Source organism: Sapajus apella, unplaced genomic scaffold (genome assembly GCF_009761245.1).
Source record: "Sapajus apella isolate SASKATOON/1434 unplaced genomic scaffold, GSC_monkey_1.0 scaffold67, whole genome shotgun sequence".
Taxonomy (NCBI): Eukaryota; Metazoa; Chordata; class Mammalia; order Primates; family Cebidae; genus Sapajus; species Sapajus apella.
The window spans coordinates 3219417-3238459 of record NW_022437007.1 but is presented as its reverse complement, the minus strand read 5'-3'; the positions used below and the strand labels follow the sequence as shown (position 1 = coordinate 3238459).

The 19043-nt window shown below is 32.5% G+C and overlaps 1 protein-coding gene across 4 annotated transcripts in view; it reads right to left on the bottom strand.

Annotated features, from left to right (window-relative positions):
• The window catches only part of FSTL5 (follistatin like 5), an 807250-nt gene that overhangs the window by 398131 nt on the left and 390076 nt on the right, over positions 1-19043 (bottom strand). For all 4 annotated transcript variants that reach the window (XM_032248526.1, XM_032248528.1, XM_032248527.1 and 1 more), the window contains exon 5: positions 9859-10055. In XM_032248526.1, coding sequence (XP_032104417.1) covers positions 9859-10055 — 197 coding nt within the window. The remainder of the gene's footprint in view (positions 1-9858; positions 10056-19043) is intronic.

The following is a 19043-nucleotide window of genomic DNA, read 5'->3' as shown; positions in this document are numbered from 1 at the left end:
CTAGCATCATACTGAATGGAGAAAAGCTGAAAGCTTTTCCTCTATGGTCTAGAACATGACAAGGATGCTCATTTTCAACACTGCTTTGCAAAATAGTTCTGGAAGTCTTAAGCTAGAGCAATCAGAAAAGAGAAAGAAATAAAGGGCATCCAAATTTGGAAAGGAAGAAGTCAAATTACCCTTGATTGTCAGGAGATATAATATTATTATTGAAAAAACCTAAAGACTCCACCAAAAAAAAAAAAAAAAACAATTCACAATAGCCAAGATTGGGAAGCAATGTAATTGCTTATCAACAGATAAATGGATAAAGAAAATGTATACATCACAGAGTAGTATTCAGCCATAAAAAAGAATGAAATCCAGTCATTTGCAACTACATAGATGGAACTGGAGGTCATTATCTTACATGAAATAAGCCAGGCACAGAAAGACATAATTCACATATTCTTACTTATTTGTAGGAGATTAAAATTAAAACAATTGAACTTACAGTAATAGAGCATAGAATGATGGTTACCGGATGCTGGGAATGGTGGTGGGTGTAGGTTGGTGGGAAGTGGAGATGGTCAATGGGTTAAAAAAAGTTTAGAAATAATGAATAAAATCGAGTATTTTATAGCACAACAGAGTGACTATAGACAATGCTAATATTGTACATTTTATACAACTAGAAGCATTTAATTGAATTGTTTGTAGCAAAAAGAATAGATGCCTGTGGTAATGGATAAGCCATTTTCCATGATGCAATTACTATATATTGCATGCCTATAACAAAAAGTGTCTCATATACCCCTTATGTATATACACCTACTATGTACCCATAAAAATTAAAAATTAATAAAAAGAAGCAACAGAATCTTGAGTATAGTCATGTGTTACTGAAGACCTATAAATTTTTAAATATTTAAATTATAAAATATAATTAATGAAAATGTATTCTTTTATCACACATGTGTGTTCTTTTATTCAAGAAAATACTTTCATTATTTTTAAAACTTAATTTTATGGACAAGAAAAAATCTGCATGAATTTAAGTATTTAATAATTTGATATATGTGGTTATATATTAATATAATATTTACTAGCATCTCAAAATGCAATATATGTGATATTTATTTGAAGTTCAGTTCAATTTAACATTTTATCTGTAAAGGCATAGACACTATATTATGTAAGGGGAAACAGCCCAGTATCACAGTGGTTGCAGAATGACAATGTTTACTTGTCTCTAGGACAGAATTCTTGGAATTAGGAACACTCATGCTAGCTATATGAGACAGGTAGATAAGCTCCTTAAGTGAGATGAACAAAACAAATATCATGCTATCATTTATTTTTCTGATTTCTTGAAATAAGAAAAAAATATTCCTCTTCTATGGCAGGACAATTATTTTATTATAAAAATCAGTGTTAAAGTTTTTACCAGCATAAAGTTGTGCACGCATATTTCTGGGTTATAATGGCTGCTTACAATATTTGATTTACTCTTACCCATTTTCCAACTGTAAGCATTAAAAAATATTCATCTATCACTCATCCACTATTTCAAGCATATATTTTCCCTTTATCTCTATTATAATCTACCACATCTTCACAAAAGGTATGAAAGTATAATTATAACTAACAAATACATCGTGCTTTCCATGTGTTGGTGATGTTTTCAATAAGCTTACGTGTTCTAAATAATAACAGTGTCACATGAAAATTTTGCTCTGGGTACTACTCTTGTGACTATTTATATAGAGAGAAACTAAGCCACAGAAGCTTTAAGTAAATTGCCACACTACTTGGAAAGTAGTAAAGATGTGATTTGAACTCAGGCTTTGTAATGAGTGTTCTTAACCATTGTGCCATGATCATCAAAATGATAACATTTTATAAATATCCTAGGATTTTATCAATTTAGGGCCACTACTCCTTTGACATTTGAAGCATTTTATCTTGCTCTTGAAAATGAAATGCATGCATATTCCATCTTAATCTTTGTTGACGTTTCTTCTTTAGTTATAACCTGTTTTAACTCTTCCATACGTTTAATTGATACTAAGGGTTTTAACATCAATGTTGTCAACTTCATAAAACACAGCTCTTGTAAAAGTTTAACATTTCAGCTGGCGCTGTGGATCATGCCTGTAATCCCAGCACTTCGGGAGTTTAAAATTTCACTTTGATATACATTTGCATTTTATGTTAGATATTCTCTAAACACAAAAATATGTCTCAGACTGAAAGGCTAACTGTGCAATTATAGACAATTTTGTTAAGCTAGAATGATGAAGGGGTGGATTGAATGAGATCTATTTCTGTAACTGGTCAGTTCATTTTAGCAGACCTTTTCACTATGACAACCTGCTGGCTGTGATTCTAAAGAGTCTACCTCCTTTATCTACTGATTTTTTATTCTCTTTTTCTAACAAAAAGACAGGCCTCTAGGTTCTAATTTACTTGAAAATTTTGAAGAGAAACTCAAGAATATATCTTCATTATGTGGACTAAGTATAGAATGTGTGCAGCCAACTTTCCTGCTGCATTTATAAAACCCAGGGACAAATTATATTCTTTAACTTTTACTCATGACTGGCTGTAACTTAGAGTTATATATTATATTCTTTGCTAGGAATAGTTTGTAAATTATTATCAGACACCATTAAGATCATTTATCTTTTATTCTAATTTAATTTATTTTTAAATTCAATATTAAAGGGCATCTAAATTGGTAAAGAGGAAGTCAACCTTCGCTCTTTGTTGGTGATATAACGGTATACCACAAAACTCTAACTACCCATCCAAAAAGCTCCTAGAACTGATAAATGAATTCAGCAAAATTTCAGGACACAAAATTAATGTACACAAATCAGTAGGTCTGCTATACACTACCAGCAACCAAGTTGAGAATCAAATCAAGAACTCAACGCCTTTTACAATAGCAGCTAAAAGGAAAATACTCAAGAATATACCTAACCAAGGAGGTGAAACACATCTAGGAGGAAAACTAAAAATCCCTACTGAAAAAAATTATAGATGACACAAACAAATAGAAACACATCTCATGCCCAAGAATAGGTAGAATCAATTTTGTGAAAATGACCATACTTCCAAAAGCAATCTATAAATCCAATGCAATTCCCATGAAAATAGCTCTGTCATTCTTCACAGAAATAGAAAAAAAAATCCTAAAATTCATATGGAACCAAAAAAGAGCACGCATAGCTAAAGCAAGATTAAGCAAAAAGAACAAATCTGGAGGCATCACACTACCTGATTTCATACTATACTATAAAGCCATACTTACTAAAACAGCATGGTACTCCCATAAAAATAGGCAAACAGACCAATAAAACAGAATAGAGAACTCAAAAATAAAGCCAAATACTTAGAGCCAACTGATCTTTGACAAAGCAAACAAAAAAATAAAGTGAGGGAAGGACACCCTATTCAACAGATGGTGCTGGGATAATTGGCAAGCCACATGTAGAAGAATGATACTAGATCCTCATCTCTCACCTTATACAAAAATCAACTTAAGGTCGATCAAAGACATAAATCTAAGACCTGTAGCCATAAAAATTCTAGAAGATAACATCAGGAAAACCCTTCTTGACATTGGCTTAGGCAAAGAGTTCATGATCAAGAACCCAAAATCAAATGCAACAAAAACAAAGATAAATAGACGGGACTTAATTAAACTAAACATTTTCTGTACAACAAAAGAAAAATTCAGCAGAGTTAAAAGACAACCCACAGAGTGGGAGAAAATCTTTGCAATCTGTATATTTGACAAATGACTAATATCCAGAATCTACTACAAGGAACTCAAAAAAATCAGCAAGAAAAAAAAAATTATCAAAAAGTGGGCTCAGGACATGAATAGGCAATTCTCAAAGGAAGATATACAAATGGCCAAAAAAATATGAAAAAATGTTCAACATCTCTAATGATCAGGGAAATGCAAATCAAAACCACCATGAGATACCACCTTACTCTTGCAAGAATGGCCATAATCGAAACTTCTTATAAATAAAAGTTGATGTGGATGTGGTAAAAGAGAACACTTTTACGCTGATGGTGGGAATGTAAACTAGGACAACCACTATAGAAAAGAGTGTGGAAATTCCTGAAAGAACTAAAAGGAGAACTACCATTTGATCTAGCAATTCCACAACTGGGTATCTACCAAGAAGAAAGAAAATCATCATATGAAATATATAGTTGTACTCATATGTTTGTATCAGCACAACTGGCAATTGCAAAAATAAGGAATCAGCCCAAATGTCCATCGGTTGATGAGTGGATAAATAAATTAAGCTGTGTGTGTGTGTGTGTGTGTGTGTGTGTGTGTGTGTGTGTGTGTGTGTAGTATGCATATATACTACTATATATACATATGTGTGTGTGTGTGTATATATATATATATATGTATATATATACTACTCAACCATATAAAGGAAGAAAATAATGGCATTCATAGCTACCTGGATGGAATTGGAGACCATTATTCTAAGTGGAGTAACTCACAAATGAAACATCAACATTGTGTGTTCTCACTCATAGGTGGGAGCTGGGCTATGAGGATTCAAAGGCATACGAATGATATAATGGACTTTGGAGACTCAGGGGTAAGGGTGGGAGGAGGAGTGAGGAATAGAAGACTACACATAGGGGTTCAGTGTACACTGCTCGGGTGATGGGTGCACCAAAATCTCAGAAATCACCAGTAAATAACTTACTCATTGTAACCAAACACCATCTTGTCCCCAAAAACCTATTGAAATAAAAAATTCAATATTAAGTTATGATATTACATGCTTCCAAGTTTATAGATAAAATGATATGTATTAATGTTTATAATATCTAATACAAAGGTTTTCTAAAAGCACCCGAAACCTAAAAGCACAAAAGTCAGAAAATATTTTTGCTGTAAATATCTGAAATTTTTTTTATGCATTTCACAGGGTTTCTGTTAAAGCCTTATGCTTTTTCCAGAATTCTTATTGATGGATGAGATACTGACATTTCCATTATATACTGCTAAAAGAATAAGTGATTTGTGTAGTGTGGGATGGATGCAGAAGAATATCACTAAAAGTCCTATGAACCTCGAAAGAAAAATAAAGAAATACTCTGAGCACCTGTATGTCACAAATGTAATATTCTAGATAAAATCAATTATTGAAAGACATATTTTCTAAAACTCATATAAGAAGAAACAGACAATCAGAATAGACTTATGTCTCTTAAAGAAATTGAATCACTAGTTACCAGTTTTCCAACACAGAAAGCACAGGCACAGATGGGATTATTAGTGAATTTTATCAAACAGTTAAGAAATACTTTGTATCAGTTTTCCACAATCTCTTTCAGAAGATAGAAGCAGAGGGAATACTTCCTAACTCATTCTATAAAGCATTACACTAATTTCAAAAACAGACAAAAAGATTACAAGAGAACGTAAACTTCAGACCAACTCCTCTCATCAATATAGGTGCAAAAGTTCTCACCAAGTATTTGAAAATTGAATCTAATGATGTATAAAAAGAATATTACACCAAGAGCAAGTGGTACTTCTCCAGTATTGTTTTAGCATTTAAAAATCAATTAGTGTAGCCCATCACACCAACAGCCTAAAGTAGAAAAATCCCATGATTATATCAATTAATGCTGAATAAGCGCTTGACAAAATTAAACAACGATTCAGGACAAAAACTCTCAGTAAACTAGAAGTAGAAGGGAATTTCCTCAATTTGATAAAGAATATATGTATATACAGAAAACCTATAGCTAACATCATAATTAATAGTGAGAAACTTGAAACTTTTTACAAAAATCAAGAATATGGCAAGGGTAACCCCTGTAACCACTCCTCTTCAACAGTGTACTAAAGACGGCTAATGTCATAAGATAAGAAAAGGAAGACAGATTATAAAGGAAGAACTAAAACTGTCTTTGTTCAAAAATAATGATTGTCTATGTAGAACATATAAATTAATTAACAGAAATCCTTCTGGGGCTAATATGCAATTACAGCATGTTTGCAGTATAAAAATGTTAATATACAAAAGTCAATTGCTTTTTTACATACCATCAGTGAACAAGCGGAATTTGAAATTAAAATCATAGTACCATTAACATTAGCATCCACCAAAATGGAGTAGGAATACACCTTATAATACATGTATATAATCTACATGAGGAAAACTCCAAAACTGTGATGGATACAATCAAAGAACTAAACAATTGGAGAGAAATTCCATGTTCATGGATAGGTAGGTCAATATTGTTATGATGTCATTTCTTCATAACTTTATCTATAGATTCAATGCAACTTCAATTATAATCCAAGCAAGTTGTTTCATGGATCTCAACAACTGATTCCAAAGTTTATATGGAGGGACAAAAGACCTGGCATGGCCAACACAAAGTTAAAGTAAAATATAGTTGAAGGATGAACACTCCCAAACTTTAAGACTTACTATAAGGCTACAGTAATCAAGACCCTGTGCTATTGGTGAAATAATGAACAAACCAATGAATGGGACAACATAGGAAGCCTAGATATAGACCCACATAAACTCAGTCAATTGATCTTTTACAATGGCACAAAGGCAATAAAATAAAGCAAAAGTAGTTATTTCAACAAATGGTGCTGGAACAATTATAATAAATTCATATGTAAAAATAAATAAATATAGACACACACCTTGAATCTTTCAGAAGAAGTAACTTAAAATGAATCATGGACATAATTTCAAAACACAAAACTATAAAACTCCTAGAATATGAGAGAAAATCTAGATTACTTTGTGTATGGCAATGACTTTTTAGATAAAATAGCAAGAGTAAGGCCTATAAAAGAAATAATTGATAAGCTGGACTTCACTGAAATTTTAATAAACTTCTGCTACATAAAAGATAATATCAAGTGAACAAGAAGACAAGTTACAGTCTAGGAGAAAATATTTACAAAGGCTTGTCTAATAAAGGACTATATCTTGAATACACAAGAACATTTAAAGTGTAATAGTAATAATAACTCAATTAATAAATAAGTCAATGACCTTAATAGATACCTCACCAAAGAAGATACATAGATGGAAAATAAACATATGAAAAGTTGTTCCACATCATCTCATCAGGTAAATGAGAATTAAAACAATGAGGTATCATTACACATCTAACAGATTGGCGGAAATCCAGAATGCTGACAACACCAATGCTGATGAGAATATGGTGTAATAGGAATGCTCTCAAAATGTCTTCTGAAGTGGAAATACCATTTTGCATTCCCACCAGCAGTGGGAATACAAAACACTCTTTGTGTGGAATTTAAAAGGAGATATTTCAAACTCCACTGTGGCCTATGGGAGAAAACTGAGTATCTGGTGATCAAACCTAGAGGCAAGCTAGCTGTGAAACTGCTTTACTATGTGTGCATTCATCTCAGAGAGCTGAACCTGTGTTTTGATTCAGCAATTTAGAAAAGCACTTCGTGTAGAATCTAGAAATCAGCAGTACAGTGGGAATGCAAAATGGTATTTCTACTTCAGAAGACATTTTGGCAGTTTCCTCCCAAACTAAACATATTTTTACCATGTGATTAAATAGTCATGCTACTTGGTATTTATCCCAAGTAGTTAAAAGCTTATCTCTACACGAAAATCTGCATATGGACATTTATAAAAACCTTACTCATAATTGCCAACACTTAGACGTAATCAAGATGGCCCTCTGTAGGTAATTGGGATGTATGCAGAAGGAAGTCAGTAAACATAAACTTCCCAGGCTATTCCTTTCATGTACCTCTTGGTTGGTCAAAACATAAATAATATTATGAAGACATTTTCTGCTCTCACAACAACATAACTTTCATGTGAATTGAAAGGACTCTTTTCAGACATAATGAAAGTCAAATTAGAGAAAGCTGAAGAAACAAAACCAAACTTCGTAGCAAATGAAGTTTCTTAAGGGTTGAATTGTGTCTCCCAAAGGAGTTTAAAAGACCTAAGCCCCAGTACCATAGAACTTGATCTTATTTGGGAATTGAATCATTGTGGATGTAACTAGATAATTTAAGATGAGGTCCTAATGGATTAGGGTGAATTCTTAATCCAATGTGACTGATGTTCTATAAGAAGAGGCAAGGCTAGGCAAAGATAAACACACAGAGAGGACAATATATGATTATAGAAGCAGACTGTAGTGATTTCCCTATACCACAAATGCAAGAGAAGTCTTATGGCCACTAGAAGCTGGAAAAAGCAAGAAAGGACGCTTCCCTCACCCCCACCTCCACTTCAGAAGAAGTGTGTCCCCGTCAGCACCATGATTCTGAACTTCCAGCTTCCAGGAATGAGAGAATAAATTTTTTGTTGTTTTAGCCACACAGTTTGTGGTATTTCGTTAGGGAAGCCCTAGGAAACTAATACAAAACATGGCAGAAACTTGAAACATATATGAGTAAAGTGCCATGCATTGGCATTCTCCAGTGACCAGCAATCTTTTTTTTTTTAGATTTAGATGTCCAAATCCAGACCAGAATGATTTGATCTGATCTTTTATTTTTAAATTCAAATCAGTGGCTATAGTGGTGCAGATATATAAATGATAGCTAAAACAACAAAATCAGCAAAAAATAGATAAAAACTAAAAATATAAAAAGTAAAAATCCTCAAAATACAATACATATATGGTAGGTACATATAGATAAAAGTGACATGTTTAAATTATACATTTATTTTAATTTAATTTACTAGTCATTTATTCTTATGACTATAAAGTATAAATTTCATTCTTAAAAAATAAATCATGAGGTATATGACAGCAGAGATATCTTAATTAAAATATCTTCCAATTTTACTTTGAGTTCCTTAAATTCCCATGCCTAGGACTTAGTAACTACACGATAAATGAGAGGCTGCATTAGAAAAGATCATAAAAATGATATGAATTTTAATTAGTTTGCATGATGATACCTATAATCAATTTGCTTACACTGTTACTTTGAGATAAAGCTTTTAAATTAAGTTACACGATTGCAAAACTTAGAATACTTGTTTAATAAGACCAATACTCTACAGTGTCTGATTTTGGAAATAAGCCATAAAATTAACCAGAAAAAAAATGAATAGCATGATATTATAAAAATAGTCTATGTTCCTCCCCAAGCCTATATTCACTGTTAAGGGTAGGCGTGAAGTCTACCTCAAGATATGTTACAGGGATCATCAAGAAGTCAGCAAAATCAATCAGAGCTGTCATCGTTGTTCTATTGCCTCACTGGGCTCCTTCCTTTCATTGTTCCCTAAAATCAATGTATAGTTTTGAAGAAATTCCATCTCTCTTATTTTATTTTCTACTACTAAACCAAATTAAATATGCTATAATTGGTCCTTAATTATTGAAGGCATATTGGAATACATCAGTGATTCAACTATTTGAAATCATTTATATACATTTTGTTATAAATATGTTCAGTTGTTGTTCAGTAGTGCCCTTGAATATTGGATAAATCAGCTTTTATTGACTTATAGAAAGTTAAACATTACATGAGCTTCAGAATATATTAGGAGAGATATTATAAATTCTATAAGATACAGAACTTGTAATTCCTTGAGGTATTTAAGATATAGACATCTATCAAAAGTAGGTAGCTCTTTTTAATCTGTCAAACACCATATAAATGTTACTTGAAATTAATACTGCTGGTGTCATAGTCAAATTGCTCTAAAAATGTTATTTCCGTACTTTTACATTATTCAAATTAAATATACATTTTATATTATAGAGTAAATTGAAAAAAGTAAATATAATGTGCATGCTGTATTTCAGTAAGTTTTTTAATATAGTCACTAATCATACCTGAATTAGTTCATTAATATCTACAAGTCCATTACTGTCTGCATCAAAATATTTAAACATTTGGTCCACCAATAGCTTCTTCCGAGATATGTCGTCGCCATTAGGATTTTCATTTTCTTGCATAATATATTTTTGATTTTGTAAATCTAAGAGCATATTTTTCATCTTGCTGTATTCAGTAGTCTTGCACTTATCTCCTGTAAGAAAAGAACTAGTTATTTTCAAAGCAATATTATTGAAAAGAAATCAAATATTTTATTAATGTCTAGAGGCTATTTTATGAATAACATACTATGTGCATAATTTTTACTTTTCTAGTGTTGCACGATTTACAACTTGTACAAGACAAATGAAATGGGCTATTTCCATGGTAAGATAGAAAACTTTTATCTCTATCAGATCTGATAACAACATATTTCTGTGTGGTTTGTTTATAAGGAAGGCACTGATGCTATGAGGGACATAGAAAAACATGATAGCCCCAACTGGCTCCAGCATTCAAATTTATGGTTTTAGTTTTTATCCTCACTCTATATCTCTGTATTGATGTTTTATAGGTGTAAAAAATAAGGTACAAGGAGGTGAAATGAATTGCTGAAGGCAAAGAATTAAATTGTTTTAGAGTTTGTATGACTGTACATATTTATGGGTTATGTGTGATATTTTGATACAGGCATACAATGTGCAATGATTAAAATCAGGGTAATTGGGATATCTATCACCTCAGCCATTTATGACTTCTTTAGGTTAGGGACTTTCTAAATCCAGCTTTTAATTATTTTGAAATATACAATAAATTATTGCTAACTATAATTGCCCTGTTTTTTTACCAAACATTAGATCTTATTTCTTCTAACAGTGTTCCGTACTCAACTAATCAACCCATCTTTATTCTCCCGCCATCACTTCCACCAGTATCTTTCCCAAGCTGTGGTAACCATCATTTTACTCTATAGACATGAGTTCAATTTTTTTTTTTAGCTTAATTCACATACGAGTGAGTACATTTGATATTTGCCTTTCTATGCCTGGTTTATTTCACTGAATATCCTCCAGTTCCAGCATGTTATTGCAGATGTCAAGATTTCATTCATTTTTATGACTGAATAATATTCCACTATGTATATATACCAGATTTTCTTTATCTATTTATCTGCTGATGAACACTTAGGTTGATTCCGTATCTTGACTATTGTGACTAGTGTCGTGATAAACATGAGAGTACAAATATCTCTCTGATGTTCTAATTTCCTATCTTTTGGCCATATATCCAGCAATGGGATTGCCTGTGCACTGCTGGTAGGAATGTAAATTAGTACAAACATTGTGAAGAACAGTATGAAGCTTCAAAAAACCTAAAAATAAATTTATTTTCTTAATTCTGACTTCTTAATAACACTAAGTTCATATTAGTATTCTTCTAATAGTGTTTTCTTACTGTCCTGATATTCATTCTTCTTTTTTTTTAGGGACCCTGGTATATAATGTGATATATATTTGCACTTTTTATTTTAAAGTTATTGTTTGCCTCTCCACAGCTAAATCATAAGCTTACTGAAGCAAGACTGAACGACAGATATTTAGTGCTTGCCATATAATAACCAGAACAATACTGAGAACATCATAGTTAGTGAAAATAATTTCTTGGATTACTGTCTCTCAAAAGTAAATAATATCTGGGTATGGTGGCTCATGTCTGTAATCTCAGCACTTTGGGAGGCCAAGGTCGGTGGATCACCTGAGATTAGCAGTTCAATACCAGCCTGGCCAACATGGTGAAACCTCATATGGACTAAAAATACAAAAATTGTCTGGATGGGGTGGCAGGTGCCTCTAATCCCATCTACTCAGGAGGCTGATGCAGGAGAATCCCTGAAACCTCAGAGGCAGAGGTTGCAGTGAGCTGAGACTGCACCACTGCACAGCAACCTGGGGTGACAGAGTGAGACTGCATCTCAACAAATAAATAAATAAATATATAAATAGCTCTGATATTTTCACATAATTTTTTTATGTGAGGGAAAATCATTTTACTTACAATGGCCTCTAGATGATGTCTTTATAAATGGTGTATTGAAATGGTATGTATACTGCTAATAGTAAGTGGAATATGAAATATACAAAAATGCAGTGCATAATATAATTTGAAAATTAAATGATAGGTTTTAGATTTTTTATAACATATTTTTAGGAAAAAATCCTAACTTTATAATTATGATCAATTTTGACAATTAGGTTTAAGAGCATCTACAATTTTAAAAGAAAATGTCTAAAGATATTTAAATATGTGTCTGAGAAGCATGGGGCTGCAAAACAGTATTTGAATCTCATTCTTTTCTGAGACAAAATACAAAACAATCTCTTCCAGAGAGATGATAGACTGTCTTTATTTTTCAAAGACAGTGAAATTACTATTGTTGTTCAGCACTTTTCATTTCTGGCAATCCTGTCAACAAGTTCTTTCTCACAATAAAATGTAAACTTTGTGCTGCAGATTAAGTCAATTTTGTATCATTCTGTTCTCACTAAAGAATAATAATAAGAATATGTTTTCATAATAGCAAGAAACTCATTGACAAAAGAGAGAAGTAATCAAATCCGTAGCCATTGCTAGCAATTTTGGTATCTGGGAAAGCAGCACAAAGGAAGCCTTCAAATAGCGATCTCATGTTTATCAGTGCACAGGTGTGCATCAGGAAGGAGAAAAATATGCGATGAAAAAATGCTGAAAAGGATTATACATCATTCCAATAGCCTTTTCTTGGCTTCCTGTATATGACCCTGGATCTGTATTGCTTTCATTTCTATCAACTGCCAGTGGGTGCCATATGGAACTGGGGGCTGACCTTTGACCAATGGCAAAGGGGAGATCAGAATGTTGGAGCGAGGTGGATGGGAATTAAGAATTAAACACTGAAAACCTTTGACTAATATTTAAAACTAGGGAAAGGATAGAGTTTGGGTTGCTCCACTCTAATTTTGATCTAATCTAATCAGTGTGATCATCATAGCACTCTCACTAATGCCTCATTTCCCAAATGGTTGTAAATTTCTTCTCAAGTCCAGAAATTGGGGCAGTTGCTGGAAATCCAAATAAAATAACCATAAAAACACTGCAGTTAAGGCATTCATACTCTGTAAATATGTACAAATGTAAGCAATTATTTAAATTATTTTAAACTTTATTAGCTTAAACAATTCTGTCATATATTTTTTAGTTATAGATAGGTATATCTGTTATTAATAATAGAGTGCATGTGAGTCATGTAAGGAAGCCTTCCTACTTGGCAGAAACTTTACATATAGTAAGCCATTTTAGACATATTGAATCTTCACAACAACCCAAAAAGAAAAGCACTATGAGTACTACCATTTTACAGATAAGGAACAAAGGCACAAAGATGTAAAATAACTTGTTCAAGGTAACAGAGCTAGGAAGGGCAGATTTATTTTTACATACGTGCCGTATCTCCATTTTATCTCCTAACTTTACTTGGCTCATTTTCAGAATTGAGCTTTTCTTTTTAACTATTTTATTTAATAATTAAAATTAAATATCATATAGATTCCAAAATTTGTCCAAGAGTAATTTGTAAAGTGAGAGATAGATATAATAATAGACCCTAGTCAATATCACTGTTTATATTACAGAAGGAGAAAGAACACACACACACACACACACACACACACAAAGACAAACACAAATGTAGTATATAAGTGGTAACACGTAAAGTATTAGAATGTATTTAATAGAAAGCCAAAGGGAAAGAACTTTTCTAGAAATAGAGTATGATGAAATGTAAAAGATTTGAGAGTAAAAGTAAGATAAACAAAACATGTCCATTGGAGTCCTTAAACTGGAGGTAATTAGTAACTTTGAAGAAAAATGCTAGTTTCTAAATGGTGCAAATTTTACATTACAGGGGGTTGTATAGGGTAACACATATTTAATATTTCTAATTCCTCACTTTGTATTTACAAAAAGGTAAATACAAAGTGAGAATTTGGAAATATTAAACATGTGCTATCCTTTTTATAATTATTGATAGGAAAGAAAAACAACTAGCATGATTAATAAAGAAGAATAGACATTTAGAAATTGTGCGCTTCCCCAAATCCAAAAATAGCCCCAAGCAGGAAGGGAAGAAGTTTTCGTTTGTTTGTATGATTACTTTGATAGAACCATTTTCTTAAGTTAATTGACAGGCAATGTGAGATTGGCATAGCTAAAGAAAAGAAACATTTTCCTAGATTCACTTCATGCTCTGAGAGACCAGTGCAAAATCTCCTCTGCTATTCCTGTTCTAGAGGCAGAGAATATACTGGTAAACATGACAAAAATCCTTATTTACTGGTATATATACATCATCTTCCTTCTCGTGTACTCAGTGTCTCTAGAGCTGTGCTGACTTTGACTCAGTCATCCTAAAGGCATGGAAAATCCATTGGCCTTGTGGGGACTTCGAGGATGCACAATCACTGACACCCAAATGCCTTCACGTGTGTAGCTGGCAGTGCCTCTCCAAGTCACACAGAACTGAGGACAAGGACACCTTATGCATCTGAGAATGCAATCATCAGTTTTGAGTACATGGTAAGTGCTAAAAATTATAGATTATATCAATTATTCTTAGTATAATATGTTTTTGTAAAGGCTGCAATCTGTTCTTATCTCTTTGAAATTACACTTTTATCCTTTCCTCATATTTTCCAGTAAAAAGTACCAATTCCCTTCAACACAAAAGATTCAATCAAAAGTGTAAAAGAAGACAATGCTTTGTTTTTTTTTGAAATTTATTGTAAGAATTTGATTAGTTTGATTCCAATATAAGCTGAAATCTTAGAAACTCAAAGAATAAAAACTTACTATTTTTATTTACTGTAAGTTGCATTTGTATATTATACTAATGTATGTAGAAAGTATTTTTCCTAGAATTATTCTATAATTGCTAATAAAACACAAAAATTTTTGATACATATTTTGTATTTAAAGCATGAGAAGGGTGTCAAAACTTGAGTTGATTTATTAAATATGCATATATAAATCAAATTCAATGTGGAAAACTATCACATTTATATTAATTATAAGTTGTGAAACTATGTATACCAAGAAATCAAAATTATTTTGGCTAAAAGTAGCCTGAACATAAATTTTAAAAAACAACATTAAACCTAAATTTTAAAAAGATAAAAATTGTAAATTGTATTGTGTTATTTGAACTTTACTTAAGTATACTACAGCTATATATAATATTAATGCAAGCTTACTGTGTTTCAGGTACTAGTCTAGTTCTAGGGATTCATTAGTACAAATACACTTACACATACCACGGTTGAAGATAGCACATTTAACAAGCCATGACTGTCGTAAACACAGGGACTTTTTTTAAAGATTTTGATTTTTAGTGTTTTAGGCTTACAGGAAAATTGAGCAGAAATTACAGAGTTCCCATACATCCTTTTCTCCCAACACATGTAGATGTTCTCCTACTATTAACATCCCACATCAGAGTTACAATCGATGAACCAATATTGAATAATATTATCACCCCAGATCCACAGTTCAACTTATGCTACTTTAAGCATATTAAAGTTCTTGGTGTTGCACATTCTATAGGTGCTGACAATTGCATAATGACATTCATCTACCATTATACTATCATTTACACAATAGTTTTACTGCCCTAAAAATCCTCTGTGCTCCATCTATTCATCACTCCTTCTGCAACCCTTGGCAACCACTGATCTTTCAATTCTTTCCATAGTTTTACTTTTTCTAGAATGTCATATAGTTGGAATCATCCAGTATGTAGATTTTTTCAAATTGGCTTCTTTCACGTGGTAATATGCATTTATGTTTCCAGCATGTCTTTTCACTTCTTTTTAGAACTGAATAATATTCCATTGTATGGATGTACCACAGTTTACACATTCACCTTTTGAAGGTCATCTTGGTTGTTTCTAGGTTGTGGCAATTGTGGAGAAAGCTGCTATAAACATCTGTGTGAAGGTTTCTGTGTATAGATTTAAATTTTCAACTCATTTGAATAAATACCGAAAAGCATGATTGCTGCAAGCTATGGTAAGAACACAATTAGTTTGGTGAGAAGCTGTGAAAGTCTCTTCCAAAGTAATTCTACCATTTGTATCCAGCAAGCAATGGGTGAAACTTCCTATTGCTCCATATCATTGCTGGGATTTGGTGTTGTCAGTGTTTTGGGTTTTCATCAGTCTAATAAGTGTGTAATGGTAGTTCCTTGTTGTTTTAGAGGGGTTAATTTGTAAGTGATTATATTTTACAAGACCTTAGTTCCTTTATCCTACCCTCACTTTCTACACACACAAAATTTGATTTGGCTTAATTTAATATTGCCGTAAGCATTGCTGAATAGTTAAATAAATAATGAGTGAAAGCGTGATTAATTTGACATGCTTACTGATTAATTTGGGGAATCAATCTTACTGGAAATAAAAGGGAAGTATTGTGAGTTACAGATTAATTCCCCAAACATTTTGCTACTTAGGATGTAACTTGTCAATTATATGCCACCTTGTAATTGGCAACTGTCTTCAAATGTAAGCAGTGGTAAAAAAATAGTTTGATATTTTAGTTCAGCAAATGTGATTATGTATTAGAATTTCAATAAAGATGTTCTGGTATCCAGGTCACTTTATTCCTTTAACCCTCAGAAAATGTTAATTAAAATATTTCTGAGGGTTCCAATTATATACATCAAATATAACACGCTTGGATCTTGTGTGCAACTTAGCTATCACTTCCTTTCTTCATCCCCTCCCACCACTCATAAACATAAAAGCAAATCATAACAATGCAGAGAACATGGGCAGAAAACACAACAAAATAAAACAAAGCACAATACAATGGCGAAATTGATGATCTAGAATGTGTAGAAACTTAAATAAAAGATGTAAATTTATTTTACCCCAGGAAAATACAATTTAAATATAGCTATCATATTAGCGATCATAACTAGTCAAATGTATTAATACTTAGGGAATTTAATAACCTTTTAAATCATTATCCTTAGAGTAAAACTCAGGAGAATATAATATACTTCATATGAAAAGACATGTCTTGCATAGAATATATGAAAATTAATGCTGTTAAGTAGTTTGAAAATTAAGTTTTTTCTCTAATTTTTTTTTCTGGGTAACCTATCTATAAATAATTTGCATGTCACATGCAAGGCTGGTAAAATGTAAGTGTATTATTTCTCCTTCTCCTCCTTCTTCTTCTCTCCTTCTTCTCCTTCTCCTTCTTCTTCTTCCTCTCTGACAGATTCTCACTCTGTTGTCACCCTGGCTGGAGTGCAGTGGCATGATCTTGGCTCACTGCAACATCTGACTCCTGGGTTCAAGGAATTCTCATGAGTCAGCCTCCTGAGTAGCAGGGATTACAGGTGTGTGCCACCATGCTTAGCTATATATATTTTTTTTTTGAGATGGAGTCTCACTCTGTTGCCCAGGCTAGGGGGCAGTGGCCTCATTTGAGCTCACTGCAGCTTCCATCTCCCAGATTCCTGCAATTCTTCTGCTTCAGCCTCCTGGGTAGCTGGGATTATAGGCACACACCACCATGCCAGGCTTATTTTTGTCTTTTTAGTATAGACAGGGTTTCACCATGTTGGCCAGGCTGGCCTTGAACTCCTGGCCTCAAGTGATTCGCCCCACTTGGCCTCCCAATGTGCTGGGATTACAGGTTTAAGCCACCTTGCCTTGCCAATTATGTCTTATATATTATGCTACATAGGTCTTAAGGGTTTTGATTGTAGCAGCCTGTGCTTTACAGATATTCTTAATTTTGATTTATAATTCTGTGAGTTTATATTACTTTTGGGAGTAAAAATATATTAAATATATTTTTTTGACTTTTTTATGAATTTGACTTAAATATTTTTTAAAATAACCAAATTACAAAAATGTAAATCTATGACGGCAGCAAATATAGTCTAAAGATGCATGTGATTCTACTAAGAGCCAGTCTCTTAGTGCTCCTAAACACTAAATAATCTATCTTCTTCATCAATTTCTAGCATCATTCAAATATATGACTCTCAATGAAAAAGTTATTATTTCTTTTCATGTTATAGAAGATATGCTATCCACATGTATGAAATCATAGGCATACAACAAAATTTTAACCCAATTATTTACACAGTGATCATATTGCTGGCAGTGCTCCAGGTGTTTTACAGATTTTATTATTTAATCTTTATAATGATGTCAAGAAGTAAATACCATTTGCCATAGCATATCCTTGAAAACACAATAGACCCAATAATAGACTCAACATTTGACTTTACAGGAAGATCTGAGGAACTTCTCTCCATAGAATGGTAATCAAGTATCTCAAAAATAAATTCAAAAGTTTCTCACGAAGTACAGAAGCTACAAGTTGCATCCATTTGTCTTGTACGAATGTAGAGCTTTACTGTTGTTTATTCTGCAAATTTATGTGAAATTCTATCCAGGATTCAGTCTCAGGAGGACAGCCTGCCTACATGTAATCTGACATGCATATTCAATAATAAATCATATTTTCTCTGTCATCTACACTGGAACAGAAAGAGTCTTTGGTTGATAAAATTTTAAAATTTCTCCAAAAACTATTAGAGCAACTATACAATAATGAAAGGGATGACTCAACAAGACTGTTCAAATCTCATTTTTTTATTCATCTAACAATGTAACTTATAACTTCAAAAGTTGTACATCAAATTTTGACAAAATTACAATTCAAGCTTGATAAACGACAGCCATAGAGAAAAACTGTAATGCAGCTATATGAGAAATGTATACCAAGCAACCATAAGGCATAGTACCTTGGTTTGGACTAAATCCAGAAATGCACTTTTATAGGAATATAGCACTCTTCCTTAAGCATGGAGTTTAATGCTCACCTTACATATAGTTAAAGGTTGAGGTTCAGGTTAACTTTTTTCTGAAGTGTATCTCTAAGCTCTGGGACTTTTGGCCAGTTTGCTGTTAAAAATTCCTGTCTATGAACATAAATATGTTTTGCTTTTCTGGCCAATGAATATATCTGGCAAGAGTTTATATATGCCTTGCCTCAATATCTCGGTCATTCTTTGTCTCACTTATCACAAGAAAAATGTGAAAGTGGTAATGAAATACAGGATTTCTTCTACAGTTTATTCAACTAT